A 13,227-nucleotide genomic window follows, 5' to 3' on the forward strand; every position below is an offset into this window, starting at 1 on the left:
CCCTTGGGATTTGGTCGGCGAATGATGGCACTGTGATACGGACATTGAGGGCCACTTGTTTCCACACAGACACCCGATTGTCGTGAAAGCACAGGCATGTGAAAAGACTGCAGGTCAATTAAATGTTCTGATGTAGGCGGAGAAGTGTGCTTACATGAACTAAATTGGACAACTGGAAGCTGAGAGCATGGCTAAAAAGATTGTAGCTGCCAGCTTGTCGGGTGACTCATGGAAGTGTGTACAACTAAATTATAGTAGCCTTGTGTAAATTGTGGCATAGGGTTAATAAAGTGAAAGCACGATAGGTATATTATAGTGGTTGTAGTTTGCATTGTGCAGCATCATCCTGAGAGCTGTTTCTAATAGCCCTACACTCAGTTTACTTCTACACTGCAAAAAGTCAGAGTTCAAAAACAAGAAAAAAAATACAAAAATGAGGGGTACTTTACTTGAACTAAGCAAAATGATCTGCCAATAGAACAAGAAAATTTGGCTTGTCAAGACTTTCCAAAACAAGTACAATTAGCTAACCTCAATGAACCCCAAAATACCTTAAAATAAGTATATTCTCACTAATAACAAGTGCACTTTTTTTGGTAGAAAAAAAAAACATGAGACCTTTTTGCTCAATATGTTGAAAAATATTCTTAAATGAATTAAATGCTAGTGCCATTATCTTGACATAATGATATTTACATTTATTGAAACCAGTAAACTTATACTAAAAACTAATTTATTGTTCTTAATGGAAAGGCAACAAGGCAACATCTTGTTACTCTCGGGGTCTCCTAACCGTCTAAAAATGCATTTTTTAATCGATAGCATGATTTAATTGTAATTTTGAAGAATTTATCTGAATGTGCATGAACCTTTTCTGTTGAAAATTGTTAGAAATGTTAAATGTTTAAATATTAACTGTCAGTTTACTGTACTGTGCCAACTGTACTACTATATGAGTATGTATTTTCTATTGTTTCATTGAAAATAAAACAGCAAAGTCCATTTGGCTGTCATCTGTTTTAATTATGAGACACAATTGTGTCAAAATCATGATTTTTTTTTCATGCTTGAAATAAAAAATTATTACTTTAAAAAAGTAGTTTTATACTTGTGAGTGTTGATGACACAGCTTTGCAACAGTTGATATTCTACAAACCCCTTTTCCATATGAGTTGGGAAATTGTGTTAGATGTAAATATAAACGGAATACAATGATTTGCAAATTATTTTCAAGCCATATTCAGTTGAATATGCTACAAAGACAACATATTTGATGTTCAAACTGATAAAAATGTTTTTTTTTGCAAATAATCATTAACTTTAGAATTTGATGCCAGCAACACGTGACAAAGAAGTTGGGAAAGGTGGCAATAAATACTGATAAAGTTGAGGAATGCTCATCAAACACTTATTTGGAACATTCCACAGGTGAACAGGCAAATTGGGAACAGGTGGGTGCCATGATTGGGTATAAAAGTAGATTCCATGAAATGCTCAGTCATTCACGAACAAGGATGGGGCGAGGGTCACCACTTTGTCAACAAATGCGTGACCAAATTGTTGAACAGTTTAAGAAAAACCTTTCTCAAGCAGCTATTGCAAGGAATTTAGGGATTTCACCATCTACGGTCCATAATAGCATCAAAGGGTTCAGAGAATCTGGAGAAATCACTGCACGTAAGCAGCTAAGCCCGTGACCTTCCATCCCTCAGGCTGTACTGCGTCAACAAGCGACATCAGTGTGTAAAGGATATCACCACATGGGCTCAGGAACACTTCAGAAACCCACTGTCAGTAACTACAGTTGGTCGCTACATCTGTAAGTGCAAGTTAAAACTTTCCTATGCAAGGCGAAAACCGTTTATCAACAACACCCAGAAACGCCGTCGACTTCGCTGGGCCTGAGCTCATCTAAGATGGACTGATACAAAGTGGAAAAGTGTTCTGTGGTCTGACGAGTCCTTATTTCAAATTGTTTTTGGAAACTGTGGACGTCGTGTCCTCCGGACCAAAGAGGAAAAGAACCATCCGGATTGTTATAGGTGCAAAGTGTAAAAGCCAGCATCTGTGATGGTATGGGGGTGTATTAGTGCCCAAGACATGGGTAACTTACACATCTGTGAAGGCGCCATTAATGCTGAAAGGTACATACAGGTTTTGGAGCAACATATGTTGCCATCCAAGCAACGTTACCATGGACGCCCCTGCTTATTTCAGCAAGACAATGCCAAGCCACGTGTTACATCAACGTGGCTTCATAGTAAAAGAGTGCGCGTACTAGACTGGCCTGCCTGTAGTCCAGACCTGTCTCCCATTGAAAATGTGTGGCGCATTATGAAGCCTAAAATACCACAACGGAGACCCCCGGACTGTTGAACAACTTAAGCTGTACATCAAGCAAGAATGGGAAAGCTTAAAAAATGTGTCTCCTCAGTTCCCAAACGTTTACTAAGTGTTGTTAAAAGGAAAGGCCATGTAACACAGTGGTGAACATGCCCTTTCCCAACTACTTTGGCACGTGTTGCAGCCATGAAATTCTAAGTTAATTATTATTTGCAAAAATAAAGTTTATGAGTTTGAACATCAAATATCTTGTCTTTGTAGTGCATTCAATTGAATATGGCTTGAAAAGGATTTGCAAATCATTGTATTCCGTTTATATTTACATCTAACACAATTTCCCAACTCATATGGAAACGGGGTTTGTAAATTGGACAACTGGAAGCTGAGAGCATGGCTAAAAAGATTGTAGATGCCAGCTTGTCGGGTGACTCATGGAAGTGTGTACAACTAAATTATAGTAGCCTTGTGTAAATTGTGGCACAGGGTGAATAAAGTGAAAGCACGATAGGTATATTATAGTGGTTGTAGTTTGCATTGTGCAGCATCATCCTGAGAGCTGTTTCTAATAGCCCTACACTCAGTTTACTTCTACACTGCAAACAACAATAACCGGCATTTGATATATTGAGGTTTTTTAAATGCAGCTCTTATGCAAGATTTGAAAGAAAGCAAGTCATTGCCTATCGATAAAAAAGCAAAAGTCTAGTCAACCTCTTCATCAAAACAAATAAGAGCTACAGTATGTTCTTGTACAAATACACCACAGCATAGAACAAACTGCCAAGGCCACATGATTGTGTTGATGTTTGTATTGGCAAAGCTAATAGTGTTTGTTACGTCACTTTAAACGTAATACTTGCTCTGTCTTACATTTAGACATTACAGTATGTTCTCATCTGACCTCTACCGCACTCGCTCACTTTTGTCCGCCTTCTTCCACCTCTGAAGGAGCTGGAGGCCAGAGGGGCTGAATGGGGGCTTCAAGCTGTCCCCAAACCGCATCGTGCTATGGAAACATCCTCACACAATCTGTCCAAGCCCTAATGATATTTGCTTTCGAGGGGCGGATGGGTACACAGAGAAAGCCACCACTCAGCATGATTGTGAGTCGTGCTTGAGCGTCGTGACTCGTGACTTTGAGACGTTACTAGTAGGAGGCGGGCTCCAGCTGCTGCAGAGGGAGGTGACCGGTGATTGGTGGAAACAGTGGGTGGAGAGACGAAAAGAGGGAAGAGCAAGCATCTTTACACACTGAGGCATAGTGTAGTGTGTCAAAAATAGGAAATATCTTGGTAATCAAGCCGAAAACATGTGTTGGCTAAAATGATTTGTTTAAGCAAGTAGCACAGACGTCATGGCTTTCTCTGTTGAAGCTGACTTACATAGTGATGGCGTGTCTACACTGAGGTTTAGGCTAACAAGCCACACAGTGAGCGTTTCACTATGGAAATACAGTTTTAAATGAAATGATATAAAAATAAATACAATTTCAGTGATAGTTAAATGTATTTATTACATTTGTACTTTATGTGCTAATAAATCATGGAAGACATTAAGCAATGACCTCTGTGTACCAGTATGAGACCGTTTAAGACCCACTATAAGCATATGTTGTTTACACAGTACTTTATATGGAAAATGATACTGAAAACAATTGCGTCTCGTATAATTTATCCTGAATTCCTTCATTATTAGTTTTTAATAAAGTGTTATATATCATGAATCTTCTTGACAATGCTAAATGTAAACAATGGTCAACCTGCACATCAATGCAGTTTCTATGCCGCTAGACCAGTGGTTCTTAACCTGGGTTCGATGGAACCCTAGGGGTTCGTTGAGTCGGGCTCAGGGGTTCGGCGGAGGTCAAAACACACCCGACTCATCGTGTAAATACAAACTTCTCCCTATCGGCGTATTACGGATACGGCAACAGCTGGACTGATTTGCAGGTGTGTAATTTGTTGTGGGTTTATGCACTGTGTTGGTTTTGTTGTTTGAACAAGGTGATGTTCATGCACGGTTCATTTTGTGCACCAGTAAAAACATGGTAACACTTTAGTATGGGGAACATATTCACCATTAATTAGTTACTTATTAACATGCAAATTAGTAACATATTGGCTCTTAACTAGTCATTATTAAGTACTTATTAATGCCTTATTCGGCATGGCCTTATTATAACCCTGACCCTAACCCTAACCAAATAACTCTAAATTAAGTCTTTATTACTTAGAATATGTTCCCCTAGTGTCCAAATAACTCTAAATTAAGTCTTTGTTACTTAGAATATGTTCCCCATACTAAAGTGTTACCAAAAACATATAACTCTGTCTTGAATTTGAAAAAAATACACTACCGTTCAAAAGTTTGGGGTCACATTGAAATGTCCTTATTTTTGAAGAAAAAGCACTGTACTTTTCAATGAAGATAACTTTAAACTAGTCTTAACTTGAAAGAAATACACTCTATACATTGCTAATGTGGTAAATGACTATTCTAGCTGCAAATGTCTGCTTTTTGGTGCAATATCTACATAGGTGTATAGAGGCCCATTTCCAGCAACTATCACTCCAGTGTTCTAATGGTACAATGTGTTTGCTCATTGGCTCAGAAGGCTAATTGATGATTAGAAAACCCTTGTGCAATCATGTTCACACATCTGAAAACACTTTAGCTCGTTACAGAAGCTACAAAACTGACCTTCCTTTGAGCAGATTGAGTTTCTGGAGCATCACATTTGTGGGGTCAATTAAACGCTCAAAATGGCCAGAAAAAGAGAACTTTCATCTGAAACTCGACAGTCTATTCTTGTTCTTAGAAATGAAGGCTATTCCACAAAATTGTTTGGGTGACCCCAAACTTTTGAACGGTAGTGTATATATATATATTTTTCACTAAAGAAGTGAATGCGCATATGAAACTGCTGGGGTTCGGTACCTCCAACAAGGTTAAGAACCACTGCGCTAGACAAAGCTCAAACAAACTCTTGTTGACATGCATGACTTAAGTGTTATTACAACAATGACAGTAAAGGAATTGATTGATTGATTGATTGATGAAATAGGTATTTATCTACGAATTACAATGTTCCTGTTAGTTTCCTCTATAATAAATCTAGTCTTTATTAATTATTGTTCAGTGTTTTTCAGTTTTTACTCCTCATTTGTATTTGTTTTTAGTTCAAGTATCTACACACACTATCCCAATCAATTAACGTGACTATTACGCATTTTAAAAAAAATCCTTACCATTTTCCTTCACTATGAAAAAATGGTAACATGTTTAACACCGGAAGTTAACACACGATCAGTAATCGCTGAGACTAGGATTGATTAAGATCTTCTTCTTCCTACTTTGAATCGTAGTGTTGAAGTGCAATGATGTACTTTACATACATTTTATTTTACTGTAGTATGTCTGCATGTCATTACAGATACAACTACCCCCCATTTGAAGAAGACAGACCAGACTAAATCACCACTAAAAGGACATAATCCCATGCAAGGCACTTCTTAACAATCAACAAAATATATAAAACGGCTGCTCTCACCATCCGCAGTACACAAAGACATTGACGGCAGTGAGGAGTCAGGGCTTTACATAAATGGCTGACAAGCAAATCAGGTAAGATAAAGACTACAAGAAATACAGCTGTATTTTATGCTGCAATGTCATGTTTGGGTTTTTTCCTGCCGTCTTCATCCAGTTTGCCTGCCAAATTGATCAATGGGGGGATCGCCGGCCTAATTGGAGTCACTTGTGTGTTTCCTATCGACCTGGCCAAGACTCGCCTGCAAAACCAGCAAAATGGATCCCGCCTTTACACTAGCATGTATGTCTGATCTGTTCACTGTGACAATAGTCTTGTTTTTTGCTGTGTAACATCTGTTGGTTTTTATTCTTCAGGTCAGACTGCCTTATTAAGACCATCCGGTCAGAGGGGTATTTTGGGATGTACAGAGGTAAGTTTTAATTTTGAGAAAAAACTTGATAAGGGTAGGGATGATGCTCGAAACCGTTTTTCCCGGTTGTTCGATAAGAAAAGAACCGAATCCTCGGACTCAAATCCCTTTTTGAGAACCGGTACCCGTTATCGAGACCACTATAGTAAAGAAAAAGAGTTAGTTCTTTATTCGAATCCCTGGGAACGAATCCCGTCCCGACAAGAAATGCCCCGTGGGACATCACAAGAAATGACGTCACGTAGCTCAGTCATTATGCGCAGATAGGGAAAGTAGGAAAAAAATGGACCGGAAAAAGCGCTCCAAGGTGTAATAAAGTTCAAAACAAAAGGTATAATCCAATGAATAACTTTACTGAGAGATTTGAGCGGGGTACAAACACATGACGAACACTTTTATGACCAACCGGAAACATAGCAACCAGGCTAGCAACGCACCTCCTTTACAGCAGCTGTCGCAACGTTCTTAAAGCAACCGCAGCACATACATATATATACAACATATCTCCCTTTTTTAACTTTTGTTTTTCTTTCCTTGTAAACAAAACAAAATCACACTGTATATGTGTTGTCTGTCTAATTATAAATAATGCAGACGAGGCGTGTTGGCTGAGTTCTTGACGTTTACTTTTACAGCGTGCTCAGCGTGCTCATAACCTCATTCTTAGCTGCTAACACTTTTCAGGGCTACCGCGCATGCTCGTCACTCCCGTTGCATGCTGGGTAGTGTAGTTGTTATATTCCCTAGCTCATAACATCACCTCTTTCCCCCTATAAAGAAATAATGTTAACTCAATAAAGTGTATTTCTGTTTTTAGCTTTAACTTTTCATTTTTTAGCATTGTAACCACATTTGCAAACAACTTTTCTCTTCATAGAATTTTCTTTCAATAAAGAAATAAAGTGCAAAAATGTCAAAGCATCATAAGGGTTAGAACAGGAAGAAAAAGCGAAGAAAGACCTTGCAGCCAGGGTAAACAATCCAGAGTAGAATGTCTATTATCGAGCGAGCGATAACAAAATTAAACTTTTCAATCTAATTGTTTATGAATGTTCTCATTCATCCAGATCTTTGTCATCTCAGGGCATTCAATCGATCGCAGCTGGACTGCTTAGTTGTTTGTCTTGGAAGCCGTTTCACATCTCATCCGACTAGGCTTCATCAGTTCGTGCTCATAGACTTCGATTGGTCAGATCTAGTCTAACGGCTGGTGACAAAACCCAAATGTTTATACTTCAAAACCACAGGCATGGGATTTTTCCATCTATAGTTGGAAATCCGTCTTTTTTTTTATCTCTGTAAAACTATAAAAAATAATTTTCCGTTTTTCTTCGTTTTTTCCGACCTACAATTTGTGTTGAAATCTTGATCCGTCTCTTTGTCATACCTGCCAACAACTACGGTTTTCACATGAGTACAGTTTTTGATAATCCATTCCGGTTTACGGCTGCAGTGATAAAAAACTACGGTTAGCAAATCAAAAATGATCAACTTAAAAATTTAAGCTACGTAGCGAAGCAACTCCACGGGCAGGGGACAAAATATATGTGACAATCAATGATGATTGGTTGGTTTACGTATAAGAAAAACCATGAGTGCTTGGTTGGTTTACTATGATGAGTCATGATTGGTTGAGATTAAGGCAAAACATTACGGACAGGCCAATCAGAGGCAAGATAGGACCAGGAAGGGAAATCACAACAGGTGCGCACATCCCAAATTACGACGAGAGATTTGGAGAACAGAAGAGGGAATATTCAAGCGATTTTTATATTGAAAAAACTAGTGGTAGATGGCAGAGGGATTCTCTTCCTTAGATTTTTCTTTTAGCGATGTAGACGACGTCCAGGTAACCCACAATGCGTATACTTGGCCACATTTGGACAAACGTATGCGTCTGGATCAAACAATGCCCAACACATTCATTTTAGTCGTTTACCATGTAACCCCAAATCAAAACTGCTCTTGACATGGAAGACGTGGAATACACATTTAAGAACACATATGATTGTAGCAGACATGTGATGACTTTTGCTACAGTATAGCCTGTCTAAATGCTCAATTTAATTTTCATTGGTGTTTTAGACAAGACAGTAGCTGACATTTTGTTGATTATTTCTACTGTTTATATTTTGACATTGAATAGTTGAATCATTTTGAAACAATAACAACATAACTGCAATATATTTGTTATTTCAGGCTATAAATCACAAATGGTTATTCAGATAAAGGAATTTAACTAATAGAATAACAATTGTTTGTACTCTTTATGATTTTTGCATTTGAAGCAGTTATAAGTGGAGAGTGAGTCGAAGAGACAGAAATTGACCATAAAATCCAAGGCATAATCCAATAAAGCAGAAACAAAAAGGAAAATGCAAGCTGCTCAGAAATTTGCCAGGAAGGCTCATTTCAGAGCCATCAAAGCAAAAATGCCAAAGTAATGTGTAAATAATGTAAATAACTAGATGAACCATCTGTGGCTGTGAAGTGAACACTAGTAAGGTTGTAAATACTGTATAGAGTAGGCTAACCCATGTGGTTCCTGTGGATGTGAACACAAGTTGTAATTACTGTAGTGACTAAATAACATAGTGACACCCACAAAAACAATCTGGTGCATGCTATCCAGTGTAATGATGAATGCACTGATTCATATAGTGGGGAAACAAAACAACGATTGAGCCGAAGTATCGCACAGCATAGACGGGCAAACTCAGTTGTCTTGCTTCAAAACATTAGTTTTTTCTCACTACGATAGGGAGAAAGCATCCTTGCCTAGGCACACCCTTCTGGTTTTGGAGTATAAACATTTGGGTTTTGTCACCAGCCGCTAGACTAGATCTGACCAATCGAAGTCTATGAGCACGAACTGATGAAGCCTACTTGGATGAGAGGCTAAACGTCTTCCAAGACAAACCAAGCAGTCCAGTTGCGATCGATTTAATGCCCCGAGATTTCAATCTAATTGTCTCTTTCTGGTCTTTTCTGGTCTTTTCTGGTCCTTTCTGGTCCTCAAATTCTTTCATACCTATCCAGCATCTCCAGATGTCGCCAAGTTTGCAATATAGTCCAAAATCACAAATGTCAGAGTGCCCACAGTTCTGCTCGCATCCTCCAATCATTTGTGGCAGCTTTAGGGTACTTTGAACGGCTGCCAGCATCTTCCAATCTGTCGATTCCCAGGGCAATGCTTACTCCAATCAGCAGATGTCCTTTTATCAGGATTCTGAATAGGTAGATATCTTCAACGTTCTCGAAAGAAACGGTCACCAGGCACGCGACACTCCTCTTCTCCTGAGAGTTCGTTGTGTGTCCAGCAACAACCGTTGCGTCAAGACAGGCAGGTTCCCCCAAACCCGAGTTCTTATTAGATAAGTTTTGGATGCAGATGCATCCAAAACTGCGTGCAAGCTCACGGCAAAATGCATAAACCTAATGATTTACCGCTTTGTATCCAAAGAGTATCCAACATTGGGATAGGATAGGATAGACTTTTATTTATACCACAATGGGGAAAATACATTGTTGCAGTGCAGGATTTTACATACAGTAACAGAAGAAAAGCATAATGAAAAACAAAAAAATAATAATAATTAAAGCTGCAAGCAGCGATGGACGGGACCGACTTTGAGGGCTCATAAAATCCAAACCGGAGCAGTAATTAAAACTCTTTCATCAACTTTTAATCAGAAGGGTTCAATCTCTCTCCTGTGCTAATTTGAAGCCGACACGACAAACACGCTCAGATGAGATAATGTTTGAAAAAAGGTGACTGTTTTTACACAACTTTTGTTTTGAAGGGGGAATTGCAAGCTTCCTGTTGATTTTTGCTGGGGGTTGTCAGTGTATGAAATATAGGTCTAAGTGAGACCTACATAGAGGTTTTTTGCTTCATGTCTCTACGACATTCCTACTGGGAGTTACAGGCAGTTTTGTCTGTGTTTTCTTCCTAGTGGGCGCTAGAGCGCAATTTTTAGTTTTGGGGTTTGGCTTTTTGATTAGATCGTCAGTCCTGATGTGTGTGTCCAATTTGGTGAGTTTTGAAGCATGTTAAGGTCAAATTACAGCTCAAAGAGTATAATAATAAAACGCTAGAAATATAATAGGGTCCTCTGTCCCAAAGGGACTCGGTCCCTAAATACTACATATTGCTCACTAATATGCATAGATAGAAGATAAAATATAATTAAAAAACCCCACCAACATTGTTATTGCACGCCACGAAAAAACCCATCATAGTAATCACATAAGTGCATTGTAAAGTCCTTTGGCTGTGGGTAGAAAGGAGCTGCGATAGTGCTCCACACTGTGGATGTAACAAAGGTGCCCCTGTGGGCAAAAGTCCGACTACATCTTGGATTAATCACAGGGCACATACTGACAAACAATTATTCACACTCACAGAGACTGAGAGCCCATGCTCAATGTACGAAACTCAGCTGTGTGTTCCAGGACACTATCCAGTGACACACTGTGCATAGTCAAATGTCAGAGCAATAAAACATTACCTTAACTTTGGTGACAATAGAAACAGCTGCTAGATGCTGACCACTTATGATACTGCAAATACAACTACTGCCATCCTGTGGAGTTACTAAAAGCTACATTGGGATGTTTCCTACAGCCGCATCTGTTATTGCAAAAAACATTTTGACAGGGTGCTAATTAGAAACAGCAGCAGATACCGTATTTTTCGGAGTATAAGTCACTCCGGAGTATAAGTCGCACCGGCCGAAAATGCATAATAAAGAAGGGAAAAAACATATATAAGTCGCACTGGAGTATAAGTCACAATTTTTGGGGAAATGTATTTGATAAAAGCCAACACCAAGAATAGACATTTGAAAGGCAATTTAAAATACATAAAGAATAGTGAACAACAGGCTGAATAAGTGTACGTTATATGAGGCATAAATAACCAACTGGTATGTTAACGTAACATATTATGGTAAGAGTCATTCAAATAACTATAACATATAGAACATGTTATACGTTTACCAAACAATCTGTCACTCCTAATCGCTAAATCCCATGAAATCTTATACGTCTAGTCTCTTACGTGAATGAGCTAAATAATATTATTTGATATTTTACGCTAATGTGTTAATAATTTCACACATAAGTCACTCCTGAGTATAAGTCGCACCCCCGGCCAAACTATGAAAAAAACTGCGACTTATAGTCCGAAAAATACGGTATTTGCTTTAGTAAACTATCGAGTCTTTTGGTGATTTTGGATGAATAGTGTTATTTGGAGCATATACAATGTTTTTTTATATCATGTTTTCCCCTTCTTGTGTTATAAAATTAAGCCAAAAAACTTACAGTAAAAGTACGGTTAACCTTTTAATGCTCACTTAAAGTTTTGTACAGCTGTCCAAATTGTACGACATTATTAGCATTAAAAATTAGAAGTTCCACTATATTCAGTTCATAAAAAATGTAAACAAAAATACATGTTTTTCAATGTTTCCACTCCTCTCCTCCTTTGCTTTGCCCTGTTTTTTCTCCAGGAGCGGCGGTTAACCTCACTCTCGTGACGCCAGAGAAAGCCATCAAATTGGCAGCCAATGACTTCTTCAGGCATCACCTCTCCCAGGATGGGTGAGGGATTTAAATGCTTACGCGCGCAAACACACACACACGTACGCACAGACACACACACACGTACGCGCAGACACACACACACACACACACACACACACACACAGCGTCCACTTTTTATTCACACAGTGGTTAACTAACATGTAGCCTGACACAGCTGTCTGTATTCATACAGTTGGTCCCCACCCTTCTTTTATCATCAACCAGTTTGTGGATATCGAGTTACGTGTATGCAAGACACCGGTGATCCTCTCTATAATCCTATTTACAGTGTAAAATGATCACATCAGTTTTGTATGCTATATTCACTAGCTAGTACGTGCACTGAGCCCCAGGAGATAAATGTTGCCGGGGCATCTGTCTCCATCTCTGTGGTGACAAACATTCAGGCTGATGAATGATTGACTTGTCTGGCCCAGCAACTTGTCAATTATTTATCTTCCCTGGTTCCTGAACTGTTGGTGTGGCAGACAAAGATTATCAAGTCTCTCAGGGCATTCAATCAATCACAACTGGATATCAGTTCATGCTCATAGACTTAGATTGGTCGGTACTAGCCTCCAGACTAGATCTGACCAGTCTAAGTCAATGAGCATGAACTGATGAAGTCTACTTGGATGAAAGGCGAAACGTCTTCTAAGACAAACCAAAAAGTCCATTGGCAATCGATTAAATGCCCTGAGATTACAATAACCTGGATGAATGAGAACATTCATAGACATTACCAAGTCTGTTTTCAATACATTTGACTCTCTCTCGTGACTTCAGTGCTTCAATCTGATTACTTTTTAAAAAATGTGTTTGTTGTATTTGCAGAAAACTCACTTTGTTGAAAGAGATGCTGGCTGGGTGTGGTGCGGGTACATGCCAGGTAAGTAAAGGCTCTATTTCCCTATGTGCTTATGTGGAAAAAAAAGTGCGCAACTGCGCAAATTCTGGCAGCATTCGCCCACTCGACTTTTTTGGAATGTTGCTTATCTTTCACAATCATTATGAGAAACAAGAAGACAAAAGTAGTTTTTTTGCTTTCTAACATATAAAAATCAGCTCGTTCTAGGTGGCTAGCAATGCAGCTACTGGGAGCAATCAATTCTACCTCTAAATTACTTTAAAAATGCATTAAAAAAACGTCAACAATACTTCATTTCGGACTATAAGTTGCGGTTTTTTTTCACAGTTTGGCCGGGGGTGCGACTTATACTCAGGAGCGACTTATGTGTGAAATTATTAACACTATACCGTAAAATATCAAATAATATTATTTAGCGCATTCACGTAAGAGACTAGACGTATAAGATTTCATGGGATTTAGCAA

At 38.7% G+C, this 13,227-nt stretch overlaps 1 protein-coding gene across 4 annotated transcripts in view; it reads left to right on the plus strand.

The window, feature by feature from the left end:
• slc25a22a (solute carrier family 25 member 22a) overlaps positions 1-13,227 on the plus strand; it is a 45,688-nt gene that overhangs the window by 13,429 nt on the left and 19,032 nt on the right. For all 4 annotated transcript variants that reach the window (XR_009824343.1, XM_062035909.1, XM_062035910.1 and 1 more), the window contains 5 exons: positions 5,777-5,967; positions 6,050-6,175; positions 6,250-6,305; positions 11,822-11,912; positions 12,729-12,783. Coding sequence is in view for 3 of the 4 variants with exons in the window: in XM_062035909.1 (XP_061891893.1) it covers positions 5,948-5,967; positions 6,050-6,175; positions 6,250-6,305; positions 11,822-11,912; positions 12,729-12,783 (348 nt within the window). In the remaining variant the exon portion in view is untranslated. The remainder of the gene's footprint in view (positions 1-5,776; positions 5,968-6,049; positions 6,176-6,249; positions 6,306-11,821; positions 11,913-12,728; positions 12,784-13,227) is intronic.

Source organism: Entelurus aequoreus, linkage group LG24 (genome assembly GCF_033978785.1).
Source record: "Entelurus aequoreus isolate RoL-2023_Sb linkage group LG24, RoL_Eaeq_v1.1, whole genome shotgun sequence".
Lineage (NCBI taxonomy): Eukaryota > Metazoa > Chordata > Actinopteri > Syngnathiformes > Syngnathidae > Entelurus > Entelurus aequoreus.